Source organism: Halichoerus grypus, chromosome 3 (assembly GCF_964656455.1).
Source record: "Halichoerus grypus chromosome 3, mHalGry1.hap1.1, whole genome shotgun sequence".
Lineage (NCBI taxonomy): Eukaryota > Metazoa > Chordata > Mammalia > Carnivora > Phocidae > Halichoerus > Halichoerus grypus.
The window spans coordinates 29808376-29830061 of record NC_135714.1 but is presented as its reverse complement, the minus strand read 5'-3'; the positions used below and the strand labels follow the sequence as shown (position 1 = coordinate 29830061).

The 21686-nt window shown below is 37.2% G+C and overlaps 1 protein-coding gene across 1 annotated transcript in view; it reads right to left on the bottom strand.

The window, feature by feature from the left end:
* The window catches only part of DTHD1 (death domain containing 1), a 60636-nt gene that overhangs the window by 30706 nt on the left and 8244 nt on the right, over positions 1-21686 (bottom strand). The window contains 6 exon segments of the mRNA XM_036101904.2: positions 5761-5901; positions 5904-6049; positions 8690-8854; positions 18805-19049; positions 20131-20165; positions 20375-20540. Of these exon segments, the coding sequence (XP_035957797.2) occupies positions 5761-5901; positions 5904-6049; positions 8690-8854; positions 18805-19049; positions 20131-20165; positions 20375-20540 (898 nt within the window).

Sequence of the window (21686 nt, the reverse complement as noted above, 5' to 3'; positions counted from 1 at the left end):
TATTGTCATTGCAAAAGCAAAACAGACACTGCCATTTTCCCTAAGGCATGTCTGCATTACCCTTTGCAAAATTTAAATGTAAGCTATATTGTAACAGTTAAGATAGTATGTTTCAAACTTAGAGAGCTAGATCCAAGGCCGGCCCAACTATTTATCTACATTGTAATATTTATCCAGTCCTTTCACATCTCTGAACTTCTTGGAAGCTTAACTTCCTTATCTTTAAAACAAGATAAATAAAACTTACCTCCTAGGATTGTTCTGGGAATGAAAAGAAATAATATGGATAAAATGATCGGCACAAGGGCCTAGCTCATAATAAGTGCTCAGTAGGTGATAGTAATAATAGCAAATGATAAGAAAGAAGCAGGATCCTTCAACTGGTTTAAATTTGTATGATAAAAAACAACCCACTTAATATTTTTTTAACATCAACATGAAGCCTTTATATAGAAGTTGCAACTTCCTATTTCTAGAAGCCTGAACATTGACTACTCAGAGCTCTCTCTCATGGAAAACCTGCCCAATGAAATAAGAGTTCTGTGAGAGATGTAGATGACACCAATATTCTTCTCCCTGTTGAACTGCTAGATGTCATTTTGGTGAATCTCTAAAGCACAGTTAAGTCTAGATTTGAATAACTCCAGGTTATGAAATGTGTTGGAGTGTGTCTCTTCACGTAAGTTTATATTTTAGAGGCAACTTGGCTACTTGAACAGAACAATTCCTAGGACATCCTAGGAAAGGAATGAAAAGCCAGGGCTTGCCTTCTTAAAAGAGTTTCACTCTGGTAAAAAAAAAGAAAAATAAATTTGGAGTCACTAAAATGTCACCTAGTAAATTAGCTAACTTAGAGTTTTTAGATCACTGGAGTAACACCTGGCAAAGTTCTACTCCATACTATTAGAGTTGTTACTTTGGTCCCAATAGAATACAACTTAATAAATCTCCCCTTCTATCCTTTGAAAGATACTCCCTGCCAGGTATTCAATTACTCATAAGGGATAATTTAGATGCAGGATATAAAGATTGAGGGTGAGGCAAAGCTACATTGGTTCAATTTAGATCTTAAGTTTATCTGCCTCCCATTGCCAGTTAATTTTTTTAAATAAAGATCTGTAATGTAAATCTCATGTTTATATATGAAATAAAGATGAAATTGTTGAGGATTTCCTAGTAATAAATAGCATTATCTTAGTATTATAAATAGAAAGTCTAGATTTTTTTTAAGTTGGAATTTCATTGCTGCCAAGATATAGCACTATATTTTGAATACCCCTTGAAAAAAAATTTTAAAAAATTTAAAAAAAGGACAAGCAGCACAAAGAAATTTCACTATTCTACTTTTTTTTCTCCCACATTGGCATATTTAGAGAAGTAAAAGCAAAATTCATTTATTGCATTCCAAAATTATGAAATCAACCTTTAGTTGACATTTTGAGAACCTTTTTCTCTTCAACATATTACATAATATATTTCCTAGAAGACCTTGGAATAGTAGCTGTTCAGTAAATATTTGCCATATGAGGAAATACAGAATTTACTTATATTTTATATTACTAAATACACCTTGTAGCAATATATTTTCTTCTCAATGAAGGGAACTGGAATATTTTTCAAAGATGACATAGAAAGTACAAATGTAGAAATATATGCTTTTGCTTAGAATATTCAGATGAGTAAGTGAAAGGCTAGCAAAATAGAGAACCAGAAGAATTTTGTAAGAACCACTGGCTCAGGGTTTTTCTGTATCCTAACACATCTCCACCACCTCTACCCGTAAGCCACCACCATCCCATGCTTGGTTTATTGTAATGGCTCATTAACTCATCTTCCCAATTCTTCTTTTGCCTCTGAGATTATAACTGTGTTGAGAATCTATTCTATAACTCAGATCATGTGACTCCTCTGTTAACAAAATGGCTCCTCATTTCACTTGGAATAAAAGGCCAACTCCTTGCTATGACCTTCAAGGAATAGTCAGTACTCACCTCCTCTCCTACAACAGTCCTCTCACTTCTTCTCATCCACCCATTTCAGCCTCCTTGCTGTTCCTCAAACAGATCAGGCACACATATGCCTCTGTTCAGTAGCACTTGTAATCCCTCAGCCTGGGACAGACTCCCCTGAGATAGGATGATGGCTCCTTTCTCACCTTCTTCAAATCTCTGCTTAAATGTCACTTTCTCAAAAAGGTCCTCCTTCATGAGTCTATTTAAAATGGCAACTCTGCCACTCCCTCTGAGACTCTTGATGTCTTTTCCTTGCTGTATTCATCTATAAGGCACTTCCCTCCCATCACACTGTACATTTTATTTACTTATTTGCTTCTCTGTCTCTCTCCAGTAGAAAAAATATACACAAGGGCAGGAAATTTTATTGAATGAATAAAAGGGGGCTCATTCTAACATCCTACACATGTTTCTGGGTAAGGCACTTCTCTGGGCCAAAGGGCATTCAGGGCAACTTTGACACACCCAGACGTCTTTAGGAATTACTAGATTTGATGGGTCATGCTAAAGTGTCATTATATCAAATTTTATCTGCCCATTTCCTGGCACTTTCTGGATTTTGTGAGCACTGGGGGTTTAGACGACATGTGATAGGAAGTCTAAGTGATGAATTAACAGCTCTAACCCAGAAAATGAAGGTATATATTCAGAAGGATGCCAAAGGCTAATATAAAAAACCCAGGGGAGCACCTATCTTATTTTCTCTTAGAAGGAGAAATAAAGTACATGGCCCATGATCTCACTTAAAAGAATCATCTCTATTCTATATAAATACATATAAAAATTTTGACATTTCTCAAAAAACAGTCATCTAAATCCATTAAAGTTTTAAATACTTTTAATTGCATAATTCTATAATGTTAAGTTCTTTCCCAAGTTTTTGTCTTCCATTCTTCTAACAAATACTACTTCTAACTGTCAGGCACTGTACTAGGTGCTGGGGATTGAATGGTGCCCACCAACAGGACAGGACCTGCTCTCAAGGGACTGTAGTCAGATATTGATCTGGATATTGATCAAACAATTAAATGAATAAAAAAAGATTGTCTCTACAGCCATGTACACAAAAGAGAAGTACATAAAGATCTGAAAAAGTAAGATAAGAACTGACATAATCAGGAAAGATGGGAACACTCTTCTAAACATGATCATCAAGGTGAGGTACAAAAGTACAGTAGGAGGTAACTGGAAGTGGGTGGGGTGGATGGGTGGGGAGGAGAACCCTCTAAGCAGACATTATCTGAATTGTATGTCTTTGAGATTCAGAGAAACTATCACAGGCTCTAATGAAAGGATGAGGTATCCGTGCTTTCCTGGGAATCTTGTTCCTCCTAGATGGCGAAAAATCCATTAAGGCCCTAGATCTGAGCACAGGTCTCTAGGAAAGGCAAAGCAGACACAATCTGGCATCCTGTCTGATCCATTTCCCTCACGTGAAGATGAGTTCTTCTCCATTCCCTACATGGAGAAATTGCTCATGTGCTGGCCTCCTCGAGCACTCTTATTTTAGCTTATGTTCCCCCTCCCAATTACGGGCAATAATACACTCAGTACCATTGCTTATAAGAAGCACAGTAACTCACTCCTGTTTAGGGCACTAGGTAAACATAGCTGTTGTCCCCAGTGTTACAGGAAAATCACTGGCACCATTAGTTTGGGTGGGACACTTCCAGTATTTGACTATCTCTTCTTAGAGAGATTGTCCGAGGGTGGAACTGTGGTTTCTGCTTTGGAAGCCAAGTAGAAAGGGATCTCTTCTACCTTCCTTCCTCCCCCTCCTCCCCCTTCCCTTTTCCTTTTTCTGATACCCTTGTCACTCACTCACTAAGTCCTGCCGGCTGACTCAGTTGGCTGGGACACTGAACGTGGAAGTGGAAAAGGCAGTTCACGTTGGGAAGCTTTGGGCCTCATCTCTGAGATGCCAGAAAAAAGGCAGCCTCGGCTTCAAGCTGCATCATTTTTGTGACAAGAAAGAGCCAATGGTGCTTGGCTTAATTTCCAGAATCAAAGAGAAAATAGGCATCATTAAAAATCAATGAGATCGGGGCGCCTGGGTGGCTCAGTCGTTAAGCGTCTGCCTTCGGCTCAGGTCATGATCCCAGGGTCCTGGGATTGAGCCCTGCATTGGGCTCCCTGCTCAGCTGGGAGCCTGCTTCTCCCTCTCCCACTCCCCCTGCTTGTATTCCTGCTCTCGCTTCATCTCTCTGTCAAATAAATAAATCTTTAAAAAAAAAATCAATGAGATCTGTATCAGTTTATAAGTGAACTGAAAATATTACTTCAGGTCAAGTCTATCACAAGATTCCTGGGCCAGAAATCCCCATAAAACCCATGCCTGACTTCTCCCCTACCCCTGGCTTTTGCATGCATACCTGTTAGATTCTATTCCACATCAAGGAAAGAAGTTACAGAGGGGAAGTGGTTGAATTAGTAAAAAAGAAATCGCTGGAATGGCAACTTCTCCAAAAATCTTTTTAATCTCTTCTCTCATACAGCTGTATTCTCTCTGTGTTCTCCTTTTTCTTCCTTTTCTTGTTCCCTTCATCTTCTTTTACCCCCTTTTCTTATCTATTCCCTCACTTCTCCCCCCTTATCCTGCAACCTCTCATATTCATTCGTGCTGTTTTTCTTAGTATTGTCATATATTCACCCATTTACTGCATACCTATTGAAAGCTCTTGATGTACCAGGTTCTCGATGTACCAGGTTCAGGGGTACACAGCAAGAAAGACATAGTCATCAACCTTATGAAATTTACATTCCAGTGAAGAACATAAGTATATGAATGAAAAGTAAATAAACAAATAAATAAAATATTTTCAAATTGTGGTAAGATTTATAATGGAAGCAAAAAGGCACCAGATAAATATGAGGATGAGAGGTAAACAGGGTATGTCATCTAGATCAGAGAAAGGTTCTTGGTAAAACCTATTGATTGCTTCTCAGAGTAGTCTTTTAAATATATAGGGGCGCCTGGGTGGCTCAGTCTTTGAGCATTCGCCTTCGGCTCAGGTCATAATCCCAGCGACCTGGGTTCGAGCCCCACATTGGGCTCTCTGCTCAATGGGAAGCCTGCTTCTCCCTCTCCAGCTCCCCTTGCTTGTGTTCCCTCTCTTGCCATCTCTCTCTGTCAAATAAATAATAAAATCTTTTTAAAAAATAGATATATATATAAAATAAAATAAGTGAAAGTATAAGTAAGATAATTATACTGGAATATAGTTCTATCTACACATCTCTTGGGAGTCCACTGATCCCAGGTTAGATTCTTCATAAGACATCAGAACGAGTTTAGTTATTATTTTAAGTAAAATAAGAGATAATTGTAAGGTTTTAATGATGGGGTAATAAAGTATGATTTATATTTTTAAAAGATGACTATTGTTCCTGTGTGGAATTAGATTTCACGTGGCTAATAGTAGAAGCAGAGGAGTATTTAGGAGGCAACTGCACTGGTATGTGAGAGCGATGATTCTAGCTTGGACTCAGAGAGTAATCACGGAGAAGACTATTTCTAGAAGAATGTCACTTAGAGTCTGCCTGTAAGGGATCATGCACCCCTCATAAGAAAAGAAAGAGACCGGAAAGGAAGAAACAAATAAGTGTTTTCCTCTTCCCACTTTTTAAAAGCCTCCTCTCAGTTTTCTGGAAGCGTCCTTAGTCATACAAGTTTCACGAACTCTTTCTGAAGTTTGCGGCCGTTAGCCCATAGAGCATACAACAAGTGTCTTTATATGTCTTTACTTACTTGAAGCAAAGATATTTCCAGTAAATCTTAAAAGAAGTTGGTCTCTTTCTTTTACTTGGAAGGAGCGCGATGGCTTCTGGGGACCACCGAACGTTTCTGAGCGCAGGTTCCGAAGCACCTGGTTTGAATCTTTGGACGGCCCATGAGAATAACGACTCTCCGGGGATTGTCTTTCTGGTGGCAAAGAACAGCACGGGCAATGCCGCTGAGCATGGCTTCCTCCAGAGCTTTCATGAAAGAAACCAAATGGCTGTTTTCCACATTGGAAGAAAGATGAAGCACAATAAACCTGCATGGGAGCAGAGAGGCATGACATTAAGGGCCACCTGTCATCTCAAAGATAGCACTGGTAACAAGCAACACCCAAGGAGAGAGCCATTCTCATCCAAGCATTCTTCAAAATCAAGCATGCTGGGATAACCAAATAGTTAGATTCATGAGTGACATTAATGAAACTCTTGGCAGTCAGGAAACTGTTCAAACCAAACCAAGTTCTAAACAGATGTTCATGGACGAAGCAATCATCCAGGCTCAGATCAGCTCTAAATATGGCAGCATATTTTTTTATATATATTTTTTATTATTATGTTAATCACCATACATTACATCATTAGTTTTTGATGTAGTGTTCCATGATTCATTGTTTGCGTATAACACCCAGTGCTCCATGCAGAACGTGCCCTCTTTAATACTCATCACCAGGCTAACCCATCCCCCCACCCCCCTCCCCTCTAGAACCCTCAGTTTGTTTCTCAGAGTCCATAGTCTCTCATGGTTCGTCTCCCCCTCCAATTTTCCCCCCTTCATTCTTCCCCTCCTGCTATCTTCTTCTTCTTCTTTTTTTTTAACATATAATTTATTATTTGTTTCAGAGGTACAGATCTGTGATTCAACAGTCTTGCACAATTACAGTGCTCACCATAGCACTTACCCTCCCCAATGTCTATCACCCAGCCACCCCATCCTTCCCACCCCCCACCATTCCAGCAACCCTCAGTTTGTTTCCTGAGATTAAGAATTCCTCATATCAGTGAGGTCATATGATACATGTCTTTCTCTGATTGACTTGTTTCGCTCAGCATAACACTCTCCAGTTCTATCCACGTCATTGCAAATGGCAAGATTTCATTCCTTTTGATGGCTGCATAGTATTCCATTGTATATATACACCACATCTTCTTTATCCATTCATCTGTCGATGGACATCTTGGCTCTTTCCATAGTTTGGCTATTGTGGACATTGCTGCTATAAACACATACCCGCGCTCCTTCCAAGTAGGGGTAGGTTGCACATACCCTTTCGGATCCCTACATTTGTATCTTTGGGGTAAATACCCAGTAGTGCAATTGCTGGGTCATAGGGTAGCTCTATTTTCAACTTTTTGAGGAACCTCCATACTGTTTTCCAGAGTGGCTACACCAGCTTGCATTCCCACCAACAGTGTAGGAGGGTTCCCCTTTATCCGCATCTCCGCCAACATCTTTTAAATTATATTTTAACTAGCATTACCAAAGAGTATTACTTCAAACTATGCAAAGAGAAAGATAATCAAGATCATCCATTTACTACCAGTGGGACAAAGAATACATGTCATAATTAAGTGGGAGTTAAAATTTTTATCTCTCACTGTGTGGTAAAGATTGTTGTGAATGGACCCTGTTATGAGTTGAATTTTGTCCCCTCTACTCAAATTCCTGTGTTGCAAGCCTAACCCCCAGTACCTTAGAATGTGACCTTATTTGGAGATAGGGTCTTGACAGAGGTAATCAAGTTAAGGTGGTCATTAGGTCCAATATAACTGGTGTCATAAAAAGGGGAAATCTGGACATAGAAATATGCATACACACGGAATGCCATGTGAACATGAAAATGGCCATCTATAAGCCAAAGAAGGAGGCCTGGAACGGATCCTTCCTTCACAGTCTTCAGAGGAATGAAACTTGCAAACACCTTGATCTTGGACTTCTAGCCTCCAGAATTATGAGACAATACATTTCTGTTGTTAAAGCCACCTAGTTTGTGGGACTTTATTATGGCAGCCTGGCAGACTAATACACACATCTTTCTCTGGGCTGGATCACTACCCCCCCACACATTTCCCCCAACTCTTCTCCAGAGAATTACCCTACAGGAGCCCCCTCAGCTAGAGCATCCCTGCACCCATGGACAGGGACTGACTGATGCAGGGGTGTAAAGCCAGCCTTCTTGGTCTTCATGCTCCAGAGCTTCCCTCAGGTATCAGGCTGAGATAAAACTTCTACTGAAACCAGAGGTTTTCCGATCTTATTCCCTTGCCCTACTTGTTTCTTTCATTCCCTTATAGGATTCACCTAAGTGTTCTCCCTCAGTAAATCAATAAATTCTCATCTTAGACTCTGTTTCTGACCCAAGACAATTGTAGATGTAAGATCTTCCATTTAAAAATAAAAGCTATTTTTAGCCATAGGATTGTCTTCTCTTTATGAATGTCTGCTCCTGATGAACCTTAAAACTGTCTAAAACTCTTTTCATAATGAACTGTCTAGAAAACATGGAAATGAGAAAGTAAAATGAGGACACAGAAATAATGAATTCAGTTACATATACATAGTTATGAGATGAGCATAGTATGAACAGTAAATTACTGTCTTTATGGAATTTCATAAATAAAGGTGCTATTTTAAAACTATTTGGGAGTTAAAAGAAAACTTAAACAATACCTCTAAGTTATGAGTGGTTTCCGAATGCACTTATTAAACTCTCATGAATGAAATTATAGATAGCATATTCAGATCAATTCCGGTTTACATTTTAAGCACACCCTGAAGAACTATTGATACTCTTATTTGAGGAATAAAAATTTAATCCTATAATTCCATTTCTGTAAACATCAATTATAAATCATCAAGACATAATATTGTCAACTTTTATTGTTCACTATTGTATTACCTCTCTAAATGTTCACACAACTCAAATGATATGAAGCCACTCTGCATGTTTCTCACGACCACATCATCCAGCCCAAACCAACCACTGTCTTGGCTTCTGAATCCCAGTAATTTCAAAGATTCACAGGCATTCGTCCCAGGTTTTCTCATGGAAGCGCTTTTTGTCCTATATAATGGTAGCAGAAGAGAGACTGGTAAAATTTGTGTGGCACAAATCTTATTTAATGCATTCATTCTTTCATTAAATGAATAATCCAATAACAATACATTAAGTATATTCCATGTGCCAGGAATTATGCCATGCACCAGGAATACAAAGATAAGAAATATATAGCCCTTGCTCTGCAGAAGCTCACGGTATTACAGTGTTATCCAAATACAGGACAAGGTGATCAGTGTGGTAATTAAGGGAATGTGCAGGATGGTTTAGCAGCAGAAGGAAGGTGCTCAGGGAAGCTTGCAGAGTGAAAATGTTAATATTTGTGATGAGCTTCGGAGAATGAGAAGCATTTCATTACTGGCAAAAGAGTTAAGGGAAAACCCCAAAACATTAATAAACTCGCTGGTGTGAATCCAGATGCTTCAGAAGAGCCAAGAGTAGTGGAGGAGGCTGATAGGTAAGACCACAGACTCAGGAGCAAGACTACTTTGAAATACTGGGTGAATCTGCATCTTATTAACTGCATAACCACGGGAAGGTATTTGATCTCTCTGTATCATCATTTTCTTATTTATAGTATGAGAGTAATAACAGTATCTACATCACAGAGCGGAATTCGTATTTGTAAAGCACTTATAATTGTAGTAAGCATTAATGGCATTAATATTCTCATCCTACTTCCTACAGATATAGCCAGTTAGCTTTCTTGCACAGTTCTCCTTCCTTTAAACCTGCTCCACACAAATGCTCCAAAAGGGGCAGTTGTATGTACCATGTGCTATCTTCCACCAGCCAGAGCTGAATTGACTCATAGTAGACCAATTTTCAGCACCCTACAAATTTTATCCTTTTTCTTTAGAATTTGTCTTAAGAGGTTCAGAGATTATAATTTGTCACTGTTGTCCTTCAGCCGCAGTGCCCTGGGTTATGAAAATAATAAGCACAGATATTAGTAAGAAAGGAAAAATAGAGGAGATGCTAAAAGAGAAAAGGAGAAAAATCACAATGAAAGAATTCATGTAGTCCTAGAGATGGAATGAATAGTCTTACAATAAACTTCTCTTTTCCTGAATTCCCTTAAATGGAGATCTGTTCCTCACAAAGGAAGAAAAGTCCTTGATACTGAACATCTTGGGGGAAAAAAAATGGTCTAATAATGCTACTACTCACAAGGGTTTCAGAACCATTTTAGCTAGCTACTAAGAACGAAGACCAAGTGTGAATCCCACATCTTTATTTGTGAATAGAATTAGTTATGGCGGGGTACCTGTGTGGGCTCAGCTGGTTAAGTGTTTGTCTTTGGCTCAGGTCATGATCCTGGAGCTCTGGGATCGAGCCCCGCATTGGGCTCCTTGCTCAGAGGGGAGTCTGCTTCTCACCTCTGCCCCTCACCCTGCTCTTGTGCTCTCTCTAACTCTCTCTCTCACAAATAAATAAATAAAATCTTAAAAAAAAAAGAATTAGTTATGGCTTTAAAACCACCTTAATGTTTACAGGTTGAGCTGTCCTATAACCCATAAATTAGGAACTAAGCCAGATTTAAATGTCCACCCTGAAAACTTTAGACTCTACTGATTCCTTCAGGGAATCAACCAATTTAAAATAAGGAGGATGGGGAAGAAATAGCATTTAGTTTTGGGGTTTTGTTTTAAAACCGCAAATAGAGTAAATTTTGTAATCCTTCGAAGTTAATAATTTATTAACACAGGAAGACATACTAAAATTGAATCCAAAACTTTGATCATTTACTAGAAACTTACTTAATTAAATGTATTATTGATTTCTTTTTCTGATGACAATTCTTTTTTTTCTACCAATAGCTTAAATTTTTGTGGGGACCTGCAGGTTTTTAGCTGTAGTGGAAATGACCCTCCTCCCAGGTCCAGGTGGGTGTAAAACCTGAGCCAAATAGTCATTTGGCATTCATTAATACAATTTGCCAAAAAATTCAATTTTTCCCCATCCTGAGCACATGATAGGATTGCACCCCCTTTTTAAATTTTTTTTAATTTAAATTCAATTAATTAACATATAATGTATTATTTGTTTCAGGGATACAGGTCTGTGATTCATCAGTCTTATATAGTACCCAGTGCTCATTACAACATATACCCTCCCCAATGTCCATCACCCCATTACCCCACCACCCCCAACGCTCCAGCAACCCTCAGTTTGGGTAAGATTAAGTAAGATCAGGAATGTCTTATGATTTGTCTCCCTCTGTGATTTTGTCTTGTTTCATTTTTTCCTTTCTTCCCCTATGATCCTTTGCCTTGTTTCTTAAATTCCACATATCAGTGAGGTCATATGATAATTGTCTTTCTCTGATTGACTTATTTTGCTTAGCATAATACCCTCTAGTTCCATCCACGTCATTGCAAATGGCAAAATTTCATTTTTTTGATGGCTGCATAATATTCCATTGCGTGTGTGTGTGTGTGTGTGTGTGTGTGTGTGTGTGTGTGTACACACCACATCTTCTTTATCCATTCATCTGTAAATGGACATCTGGGCTCTTTCCATAGTTTGGCTATTGTGGACATTGCTGCTATAAACATTGGGGTGCAGGTGCCCCTTTGGATCACTACATTTGTATGCTTGGGGTCAATACCTAGTAGTGCAATTGCTGGGTCTTAGGGTAGCTCTATTTTAAACTTTTTGAGGAACCTCCATACCATTTTCCAGAGTGGATTGCACTTCCTGTCCCCCCTATGGTTGAGGGGGACCATATGACTAGCTCTGGTTAATGAATGGTGAATGTCACTTGGAGACCAAGCATTTAATTGCTCATGCAGATCTACCAAAACTTTTTCTTCTGCTACCATGACAGCAGCCAGAAAGTGGTTGCCTTTCAGCCTGAGTCCTGGAGTAAGGATAACCAAGAAGCAGCCTGCCTTTGATGGCAACACAGCATGTGTGAGATATAAAGATTGTCATCAGTCCTCGGGAATTCAGGTTTTTGTTAACATGCCATAACCTAGCCTAGCCCACCCTGTATGGTGCGTCATCCTTCCGGTCCCAGTGATCTGTTCAGTGATGGGTTTGTAACTGATTTAGAATGAGAATAACTCTCAGGGCCTTTATGCATATCCATGGGACAGCTTCCCCTTTTCCACTGAACTTGGAGTTATCAAGATGTAGCTATCTTGCCAGCATGAGGGACAAGCCTGTCAGAGAATGGAATTGGCACAGAGGACGGCAGAAAGAGAAGAGAGAGACTAAGTTCTTTCTGGTTTAAGAGGAACGTAAAGATAAATATATCCCCAGACTTTATTTACATGAACCAAATAATTCCTTTCCCCTTAAAATTTCGAGTTTGCTTTTCTGACACTTAAAATCAAAAAAATCCTTAATGATATAAAGATCAAAATTAGATTCCATTTTTTCCAGCTTTATTGAGATGTAATTGACATATTGTATAAGTTTAAGGTGTACAATGTGATGATTTAATACGTGTATATGTTGTAAAATGATTATTATAGTAAAGTTAGTTAACACATCCATCACCTCAAATTTAGACTTTAATATGATAATAGATATACCTCATCTTGAAACTAAATGATTTGGCAGCATCCTTATTTATCCCAGCTGTTCTTAACAATTCTGCAAATAAACTCTTCCTTCTATATATGCTATTAGCAAACTTTCACATCTAGTATTGCCTAGCAATACTATTGAATAGCACTTGATCACACTCCACAGGACGTTCTAATGTGTTAGGAGTTCCATAAAACATAATCAACCTTTATTAAATCAATTTTTTTATTCAAGAATAATTGACCTTGCTATTTCTTGAGTTGAAGACTTTTTCCATATCAAAATTCCAGGCATTAAGGGGATTAATTGGCCCATTTAGGTTCAAGTGTTCAATTATAATTAACAGGGACATTGAAAAACATGAAAAATCCCTTTACGTCCACATGGATATACAGAACAATTTCCAGAATTTGTGACACAATTCCCAAAAAATAAAGTGGCTGGGTAGACAAAGCAACAGATGTCCACTCCAGACTGCTTTTCTGAGGTCTAACAGTGCCCCGACATATTTTTCCTAGATAAATGCCTTAATGCCACACAATTAAGATACTCAGAAGATTTTTCCCAAGATAAAAAAGATCTGTTCGAAGGTTCCACAAGTAGAAATAGACATTGCTGGGAACTTTTCAAGGATAGTTTCTTTTTTTTTAATCCTTTTTTTTCTATAGCAGTTTTGGGCTTACAGCAAAATTGAGAGGAAGGTACAGAGATTCCCTATTTAGCTCCTACCCCCACATATGCATAGTCTCTTACATTACCAATATTCCCCATCAAAGTGGTACCTTTGTTACAATTGGTGGACCTACATTGATACATCATAATCACCCAAAATCCATAGTCTACATTAGGGTTCACTCTTTGTGTTGTACATTCTATAGGTTCGAACAAATATAAAATGACATGTATCCATCATCATAGTATCGTGCCGAGCATCTTCACCACCCTAAGAATCCTCTGTATTCCGCCTATTTGTCCCTCCTTCACTCCAACCTCTGGCAACCACTGATCTTTTTACTGTCTCCATAGTTTTGCCTTTTCCAAAATGTCCTACAGTATGTATCATATGGTATGTAGCCTTTTCAGATTGGCTTCTTTCACTTAGTAATATGCATTTAAGGTGCCTCCATGTCTTTTTTGGCTTGATAGCTCATTTCTTTTTGGCACTGAGTAATTTTCTATTGTATGGATGTTATCTATCCATTCACCCACTGAAGGACATCTTGGTTACTGCCAAATTTTGACAATTATGAATAAATTTTCTGTAATATCTATATGCAGGTGTTTGTGTTGACATGTTTTCAATTCCTTTGGATAAATACCAAGAAGTGCTTAAGATAAGAGTATGGTTAGTTTTGTAGGAAACTAACAGTTTTCCAATGTAGCTGTACCATTTTGTATTCCCACCAGCAATGAATAAGAATTCCTGCTGCTTCACATCCTCACCAATATTTAAGGTTGTCAGTGTTCTGGATTTTGGCCATCCTAATAGATATGTATTGATGTGTCATTTTTGTTTTAATTAGCATCTCAGTGATGACATAATGTGGAGTATCTTTTCAGATTCTAATTTGCCAACTATATATCTTCTTTGGTGAGGTATCTGTTAAAGTCTTGGGACCATTTTTTAATTAGGTTTTTTGTTTCTTATGTTAAGTTTTAAGAGTTCCTTGTATATTTTGGAAAATAGTCCTTTATTAGATGTATCTTTTGAAAATATTTTCTCCCAGTCTGTGGCTCATCTTATTTTCTCGATATTGTCTTTCCCAGAGATAATTTTTAATTTTATGAAGTCCAGCGTATCAGTTATTTCTATCATGGATTGTGCCTTTGATGTTGTATCTAAAAGTCATCACCATGCCCAAGGTCATCTAGGTTTTCACTTATGTTATCTTCTAGGAGTTTTATAGTTTTGCATTTTACATTTATGTCTATAATCCATTTGGGGTTAATTTTTGTGAAGAGTATAAAGTCTGTGTCTAGATTCATTTTTTTGCATGTGGACATCTACTTGTTCCAGCACTTGTTTTCTTCAGAAGACTGTCTTTACTCCATTGCATTGCCTTTTCTCCTTTGTCAAAGATAAGTTGACTATATATATATATATATAAATTTCTGGGCTCTCTTTTCTGTTCTACTGATCTATTTGCCTATTCTTTCACCAATACCATACTGTGTTGAGTACTATAACTTTATAGTAAGTCTCGAAGTCAGGTAGTGCCCCTCTTCCATCTCTATTCTTCTCCTGTGTTGGCTATTCTGGGGGATCAGCTCTTTTTGGTTTCTTAAGTTAATGGTAGTTTTACCAACTTGTCTATTTTATTCTTACATAATATGACACATCTATTTCACAAATATTCTTGTATATGACTCACATGTTACATTTTAACAAGATCATCTTAAAACCAATAGCATTATGCAGAAATGGCATTCTCCATGAGCAAAATTGTTTTCCCATCTAACTCTCTAAAATATTTCTTACATAATATGGAATAAGTTTTTATTTAATAAATTAATTTCACCTTTCATTACTGTCAAGAAATCTTTTCTGGTTCATAATTAAATGACACTCATCTTTTCCCAGAAATCATTCAGACATAAAGGAATGTGATGTAATAAAGACCTTTAATTCTTATTATTTAGACTATGTTTTGGCCTCAACTAGTTTTTATCTTTTTTATTTTATGAGGCATGGAGTGCTTCATTGTGTTCCTATTTCCATAGAAAATGTTCACCTATTTTCACCCTTTGATGAAAGAAGGTTAAATAAACAGCTGGTATAGGATCCCATTTTATTGTTTAATGCTCCACTGGATAGAGAAAATGCATCTACCATATCTAGCATTAATAACAACAGAGCATATTATGAAATACTAATTTAACATTGTTAAAAAGTATTGAAGGATTACTAATACTATTTACATTTCCACAAATGCATTCATTAATTTATTTAATTCATGCAACGTTTTTTGAGCACCTACTATGTTGTACTTGTGCTTAGTGATGCTAAATGGAAAAGAGAATTTAATAATACTATAGTATGATATAGGATGTGTACAAAGAATGGGACTGACACAGAAAAAAATCAATCCCTCCTGGATATCTTAGAATGTCTTGACAGATAAGGAAAGAGTTGAGCTACCACTTATAGAATAAACCAGTGTTCTTCACCTAAACATGATAAAAAAAGGATTTTCTAGCAGTGAGAGCATATACTAGGGCAAAGAAACAGAGAAGAAAAAAGATATCAGTGCTTTGGCTAACTGAATTGATGACAAATGGCCATCTTCCCACTATATAGAAATGCTGGACAAAAAATCTCTCTCTCACACAGACACACAGAGAGTAAGGTGGAGGAACTCAAAAGCCAGAAAGAAAATCCCTTAGGTCTGGAAATTAACAAAATCTCAAAAAGCTAGGGGCACCTCCGTGGCTCAGTAGGTTAAGCGGCTGCCTTTGGCTCAGGTCAGGATCTCCAGGTCCTGGGATGGAGCCCCGAGGACTCCCTGCTCAGCAGGGAGTCTGCTTCTCCCTTTTCCTTCCTCACCAGCTTGTGCTTATTCACACGTTCTCTCTCTCAAATAAATAAAATCTTTTTTAAAAATCTCAAAAAGCTAGAATTCTCTTCTCTCCCTAGGGAACATGAGCAACTGATTCTATGGCTACTCCCACCCTCATCAGTCTCCTCCAAACACACACCCTGCCCCACCAACCATGCATACACACCAGGTGTGTGGGGGCTGGAGCTTACCATATTATCAGACACATTAGATACAGACTCTAGCTATTAGCTGGAACTAATTCAGTCATAAAACTGGAATCCCGAAAGGGCAGCATTGGCCATGAAATGAGAAACAACAAAACAACCAAACTCTCTTGGAACATTGGCTCAAGAAATCAACAAACACGCAAGGCAGCTCTGGGCAGGAGGGAAAGGGAGAAGAAAAGTTGATCTGACTAAAAATCATACTCAGTACTTGGAAATGAATTTCTAAGGATGGAACCAGCATTATAGACAATGTACTAGATTACACCATGCTAATAGATAATAGTAAACATCATGTTAATAGGTAGGTGATAGAATAATCTGAATGAAACCATAAAATGAGTATGTTTATAATGATTAAAGGGATAATGAATTAGAAAGCTTAATGAAATACAGAGCATCTTGGAAAAAAAAGATTTTTAAAATATAGCAATAGCCTTTTAGAAATGAGAATTACAATGAGTGAAATAAATATTTGAAACAACTGATTTAAAAATGGTAAAATATTTTTAAAATGGTAAAATATATGACAAATCTAAGGAAATCACCTCAAATATAGCATAGAAGGTATTAAATATTAAAGATTTATGTAAGATGAACAATAGTATAGATTATGTTTAACCCATTTATATCTATTTAATGTAACTGCTTATTTTATTTATGTCATCTTTTCTCTTTAACATCACCATGCTGTTTTCTTGTGGGTTTTGTTGTTGTTGTTGTTATCCTTTGCCATATAAACTTTTCCTTTCTGCTTTTTGCTTTTATGAATGAGACTGAGGGGAGACTGATGTTATTCCTTTTTACTTAATCTGTTTCTGCTGAATGGATTGTTATAGAATTATGTTTTATTTAAATGTACATTTCCATTTTCCATGTCATGCCCATGTAGGCATTAGTTCGTTGTTTTTTTTTTTTCCGTAATTGTGTCTAGTAATCAATCAGCACTTTCTAAGTCAAGGCTTTAATCAACATCAGGAAATTAAATTCAACTATGCCTTTGATTATTGCTTCTTTTATGGTTGTTTTGGTTGCTCCTTTGATGGTACCATAATTATTAGGTGACATCATTTCAAATGATTCCTTATCATACCTATGTCCCTTTTCATCTCTGCTTGTTATCTTTGTATCTCATCCTGTTGTCCTCATCTCTTTCTGGTCTATCTATCCTGATGGCTTTCTGCCTCTCAGAAGTTTTGCTTACTGGATACTACTAAACTTCCAAAATAGATTTCCGTAATACTCTCCAGGGAACTGTGATTCTCATTATTCAAGGTACTGTGAAACGTCAGGACGATGTTCTCCTTCTTTATTTCTATAGTTTGTTTTTTGGTGGTTTTGTTCTGTTTTTGAAATCTTTTTGATTGGTATTAAGTTTTTTTTTTTCCTTAAGAAACCATGTAGGACTTTTTTCCTTAATCTTGAATGAATATTCATCTGCCTACATCCGGTTTGGTAGCCACTTGAATCTCTTTCTTAGATCTGGAGAACAGATCCATGTGCATAATTTAGATATCAATTTTCAGTGTCTAATCATTTTTACTGAGTATCATTTATCTGGATTACCATGTGTAATCTTCTCCTACCTGGGATAACTGGATTTTAAATGTTTTGAATCAATTGAGTGTATGAAAATGTGCCACCCTCAGCATGATTTCTACTAGGGCTCTTATTGTCTCTCTTCTTATCCCTATACTTAAGGGAATTTCATTTTTGACAATGAAAAATGCTGCCTTTTCTCTCTGCATTCCACTCTGTCATTTCTGAGGGATACGGAATTAGAGCAAAAGAGGGGCAAAGGAACACTGATGTAATCGGTTCCAAAAATGAAATCTGTGTATTACAGAGATAAATTTATATTTCTCAGACTATGGGACTTGACAGTCAGGAACAGACAAGTTATTTTTCTGTCATCTTTCTTGCAAATGGAGCTGCTTTGTTTTATGATGGAAAGTACATATCAGTCACAAATTATTTTTATTAATCTTTTTCTGTCCGTCCTCTAAATACAGTAGAAATACCAGATTCTAGCAACAGGTTACTGGTAAAAATCCATTTTAAGGATTAAGTTCTTGTCTTTAAAAAAAATATATGTATTTCAGGGAATATCTAAAAGAGAATGTCTTAATCTATTATACTGGTACTTTTTAAACTGGAAGCTCCAGGATATTTCTGGTTTTAAATCTTACTTTACCATGATACACAGGAATGTGGATTAACTAAACTACCACTAATATATATATATATATATTCCAAGTAGCAAAATAACTGGATCACATATATATTTTTATGTTCTCTCTCACTTATCTAACACGAGGGAAAGTTTAATTTCTTCTCCCAGCCATAACCTAATATTCTACTACTGCCAGCTTCCTAAATTACAAACATGGTGGGAAAAGACAAATAATCCACTTCTTAATTTCCAGCCTTGCAGCCCTCAAACTAAATAAATGATGGCTACACAGAGTCATGAGTAGATCTAGAGATATGTGGGTGCATCCAAAATTGCACCACTTGGTAGATATAGATACTTGGACAAGTTCTTAATCTCATTGAGTTTCATTCTTCTCACTAATAAAATGAAAATAAGATGGTGGGGAGATTGGATAACAGGATATACACATCATCAAGTCAGAGATATTAGGGTTTAACTCACCGGTTGAAGTAGAAAGGTATGATCCTGTTTGTTGTGGCACCAGCTGTTCTTTTATGATCTATCTCAGATCCAAGAGTCTTTTCATCAGGGTGTGGAGAATAAGGTAGGAATACAGTGACTGGCTTTTGGAAAGGATGTGTTGATGGGTGCTTAACATGGATCAGAGGGCTTGTGGATACTACCAGGTAGGAAGTATCTTGCCGTGTTTTCAAATATGTCACCAAAGATGGGTCAACTGGTTGGACCTAAACAAGGAAAAAATACATATATTCATATATTTTAATAACAAAAGATGCAAAGTATCAGCACATTTCTAAGCCAATTTTCTGAAAATTTGATAGAGCCTAGTTTTATACATTTCTTCATGCATTATTGACTAGAATCAACACTGCATTAATTTATAAAAAACACATCATTTGGTCCCCTCTTTACAAAGTCTGTCTGAAATCTAGGTTCCCTGTCCTATGTTATAAATAACTGAGAAACACTCTTAATTGTAGGCAACAAAATGACCTAGAAAACAAAATAGACATTTTACATAATTTCTAATTAGAACTGTTGTTAGATCAAGTGATCTTCAGAAGCTAGAAAAACAAGACTATATTTGTTTCCTCTCACATAAGAATGGCTAATAAAAATAGCTAGCATGATTCTAAACTTCCAAGTTTATGGAAAGTATCTATGAATTAATTGCTCATAATATGTTTTTTTCCCTACTTTTTCTTTTTTGCTAACCACTTACAATAACTGGGAGAAACAGGAGAGCATGGGGGACAGTCGAGGCTGCAAGGACAGGAAATATTGAGAAAGTGTATCTTCTAAAAGGTGCAGTGATGCTCCAATATATCATGTGTCTATCTTGCAAATAGTGTTTTTATATATTAAATCCTCATTCCAAAAAAGGGCTGTTTTATGATTAAGTATAACGAAATCGTCACAATTACAAATATTTTAATTGATTAGCCTCCTGTTTGCCATCCTTCAGATGCAAATCTTGACTCATATGAATGTCCCAATGTCTGGCTTCAGTTTTATCATAGATACTTAACATGTTTTTGTCAATAAATATCATTAAGAAACACACACACACACAAAAGTAGCTAAGAAAGCTTTCAAATAAAGCAGGGATTTATTTTGGAATGAGATTCACTATGCTCTAAATCATCACTTTATCACTGATACCACTGTATGTTAGGTCATTAAAAGTATAAGAAAAGAATTTGTTTACTGGTATATTAAATAGTTGTACCTTCTTTATCCTTTTTGGACCGTGTTTGCTGACCCACAAAAGCTGTGAGAAGAAACTCACCAGTTTTTAATATTTACCTTTAATTGTACCAGCACTGGGGAGCCGAAAACCCCTGGAGGGTAATTTATTTATTTTATTTTATTTTATTTTTAAAGATTTTATTGATTTATTTGAGAGAGGATGAGAGGAGAGAGAGAGCACATGAGAGGGGGGAGGGTCAGAGGGAGAAGCAGACTCCCTGCCGAGCAGGGAGCCCGATGCGGGACTCGATCCCGGGACTCCAGGATCATGACCTGAGCCGAAGGCAGTCGCTTAACCAACTGAGCCACCCAGGCGCCCCCCCTGGAGGGTAATTTAAGGACACTCGGGAACCCATGCCTGGCTTAAGAGTAAGGCCTTTCTTTGTTACTATGAAGGACTCTTTCTTTAAACAAGACACAACAGAGAAGACACCCAGCTTGTACACTTTCGCTTCAGCCCAGGTCCCCTGTACGGATTGAGGAAATGAAAGGACATTAACGCAGCAGGGTTCTGGGTGCGTTTGCTGTATACGCTCTATGGGCTCTCCCTGTACTCTCCCACATTTGGGAAAGATTTCACTAACTCCAAAGGGATGCTCAGGTAGATATTAGTTTCTCAAACTTGAACTACATGATAGAAAAGAGAGAAATAAATATATTTTTAAATTTAAATTAAGTTCCCCCACAATTACATTTAGTGTTTTCACAAATACTAACCATTTTTGGAATCCTATCTTCCTTTACCAGAATAAACTTTAATATTGGCCTTTATCCAGAAAATTCAACACTGTTTTAAGGAATTCCAAATGTTCTTATTTGGGTAGTTTATGCAAAAGCTAGAGCACCTGTTCTGTCAGCAGATTCTCCCCTCTGACAACTCACAAGCTCTTAGTAAAGTCATTTTCTCTATTTCTTTCCTTCATGCAGTGGGAGCAAATGACTGAAAAGAAACATTTGTGTTTCATTTTTATATAGTGACATTTAAATTTGTAATGCCTATATGCAGGCATGTATTCAAGCTTCTTAATCACACAAAAAAGGAGCTGAGTACATAAATGAAAACAAAATTATCTACTCGTATACTCACCAAAGCTTAAAATGAAGAGGAAGACTTAAAAGTCATTTGGTCTATTCATGTCTCCCCAAACACCAGCCCGGCTCCGCCCCAGCATGAGTGGATAATCAAACAGACACACACACAAACATTTCTGGGACAATCACAATAGAGAATAATCTGTCATTTGGAAACTGACTAAGGAAGACATTTCACAATATCACTTCATGAATCCGTCATTGGGAAAATTCAGGGCGTGACAAATGTAGTTAATTGGCTGAAGGGAAAATGGTGAGAGGTAAGAAAAAAAGTTTCCCTGGAACTGATAGTGGGTTGTGCATTTAGAGCACATTTGGCAAATGCTGGGAACCGGAAGTGTTTTTAAGCAGGGGAGTGTCATGAACAGAACTCTGATGATGGTTTATCTGACTCCAGAATTAGAATTCTTAAACATCGTATGAACCACCCCAAATTTTGGAAGGAATCCAGAGTTTAAAAATTTTTGAGCTAAAAATAGGGATAACTACTATTAGAAAACTATAAAAAGTATATGCTTTTA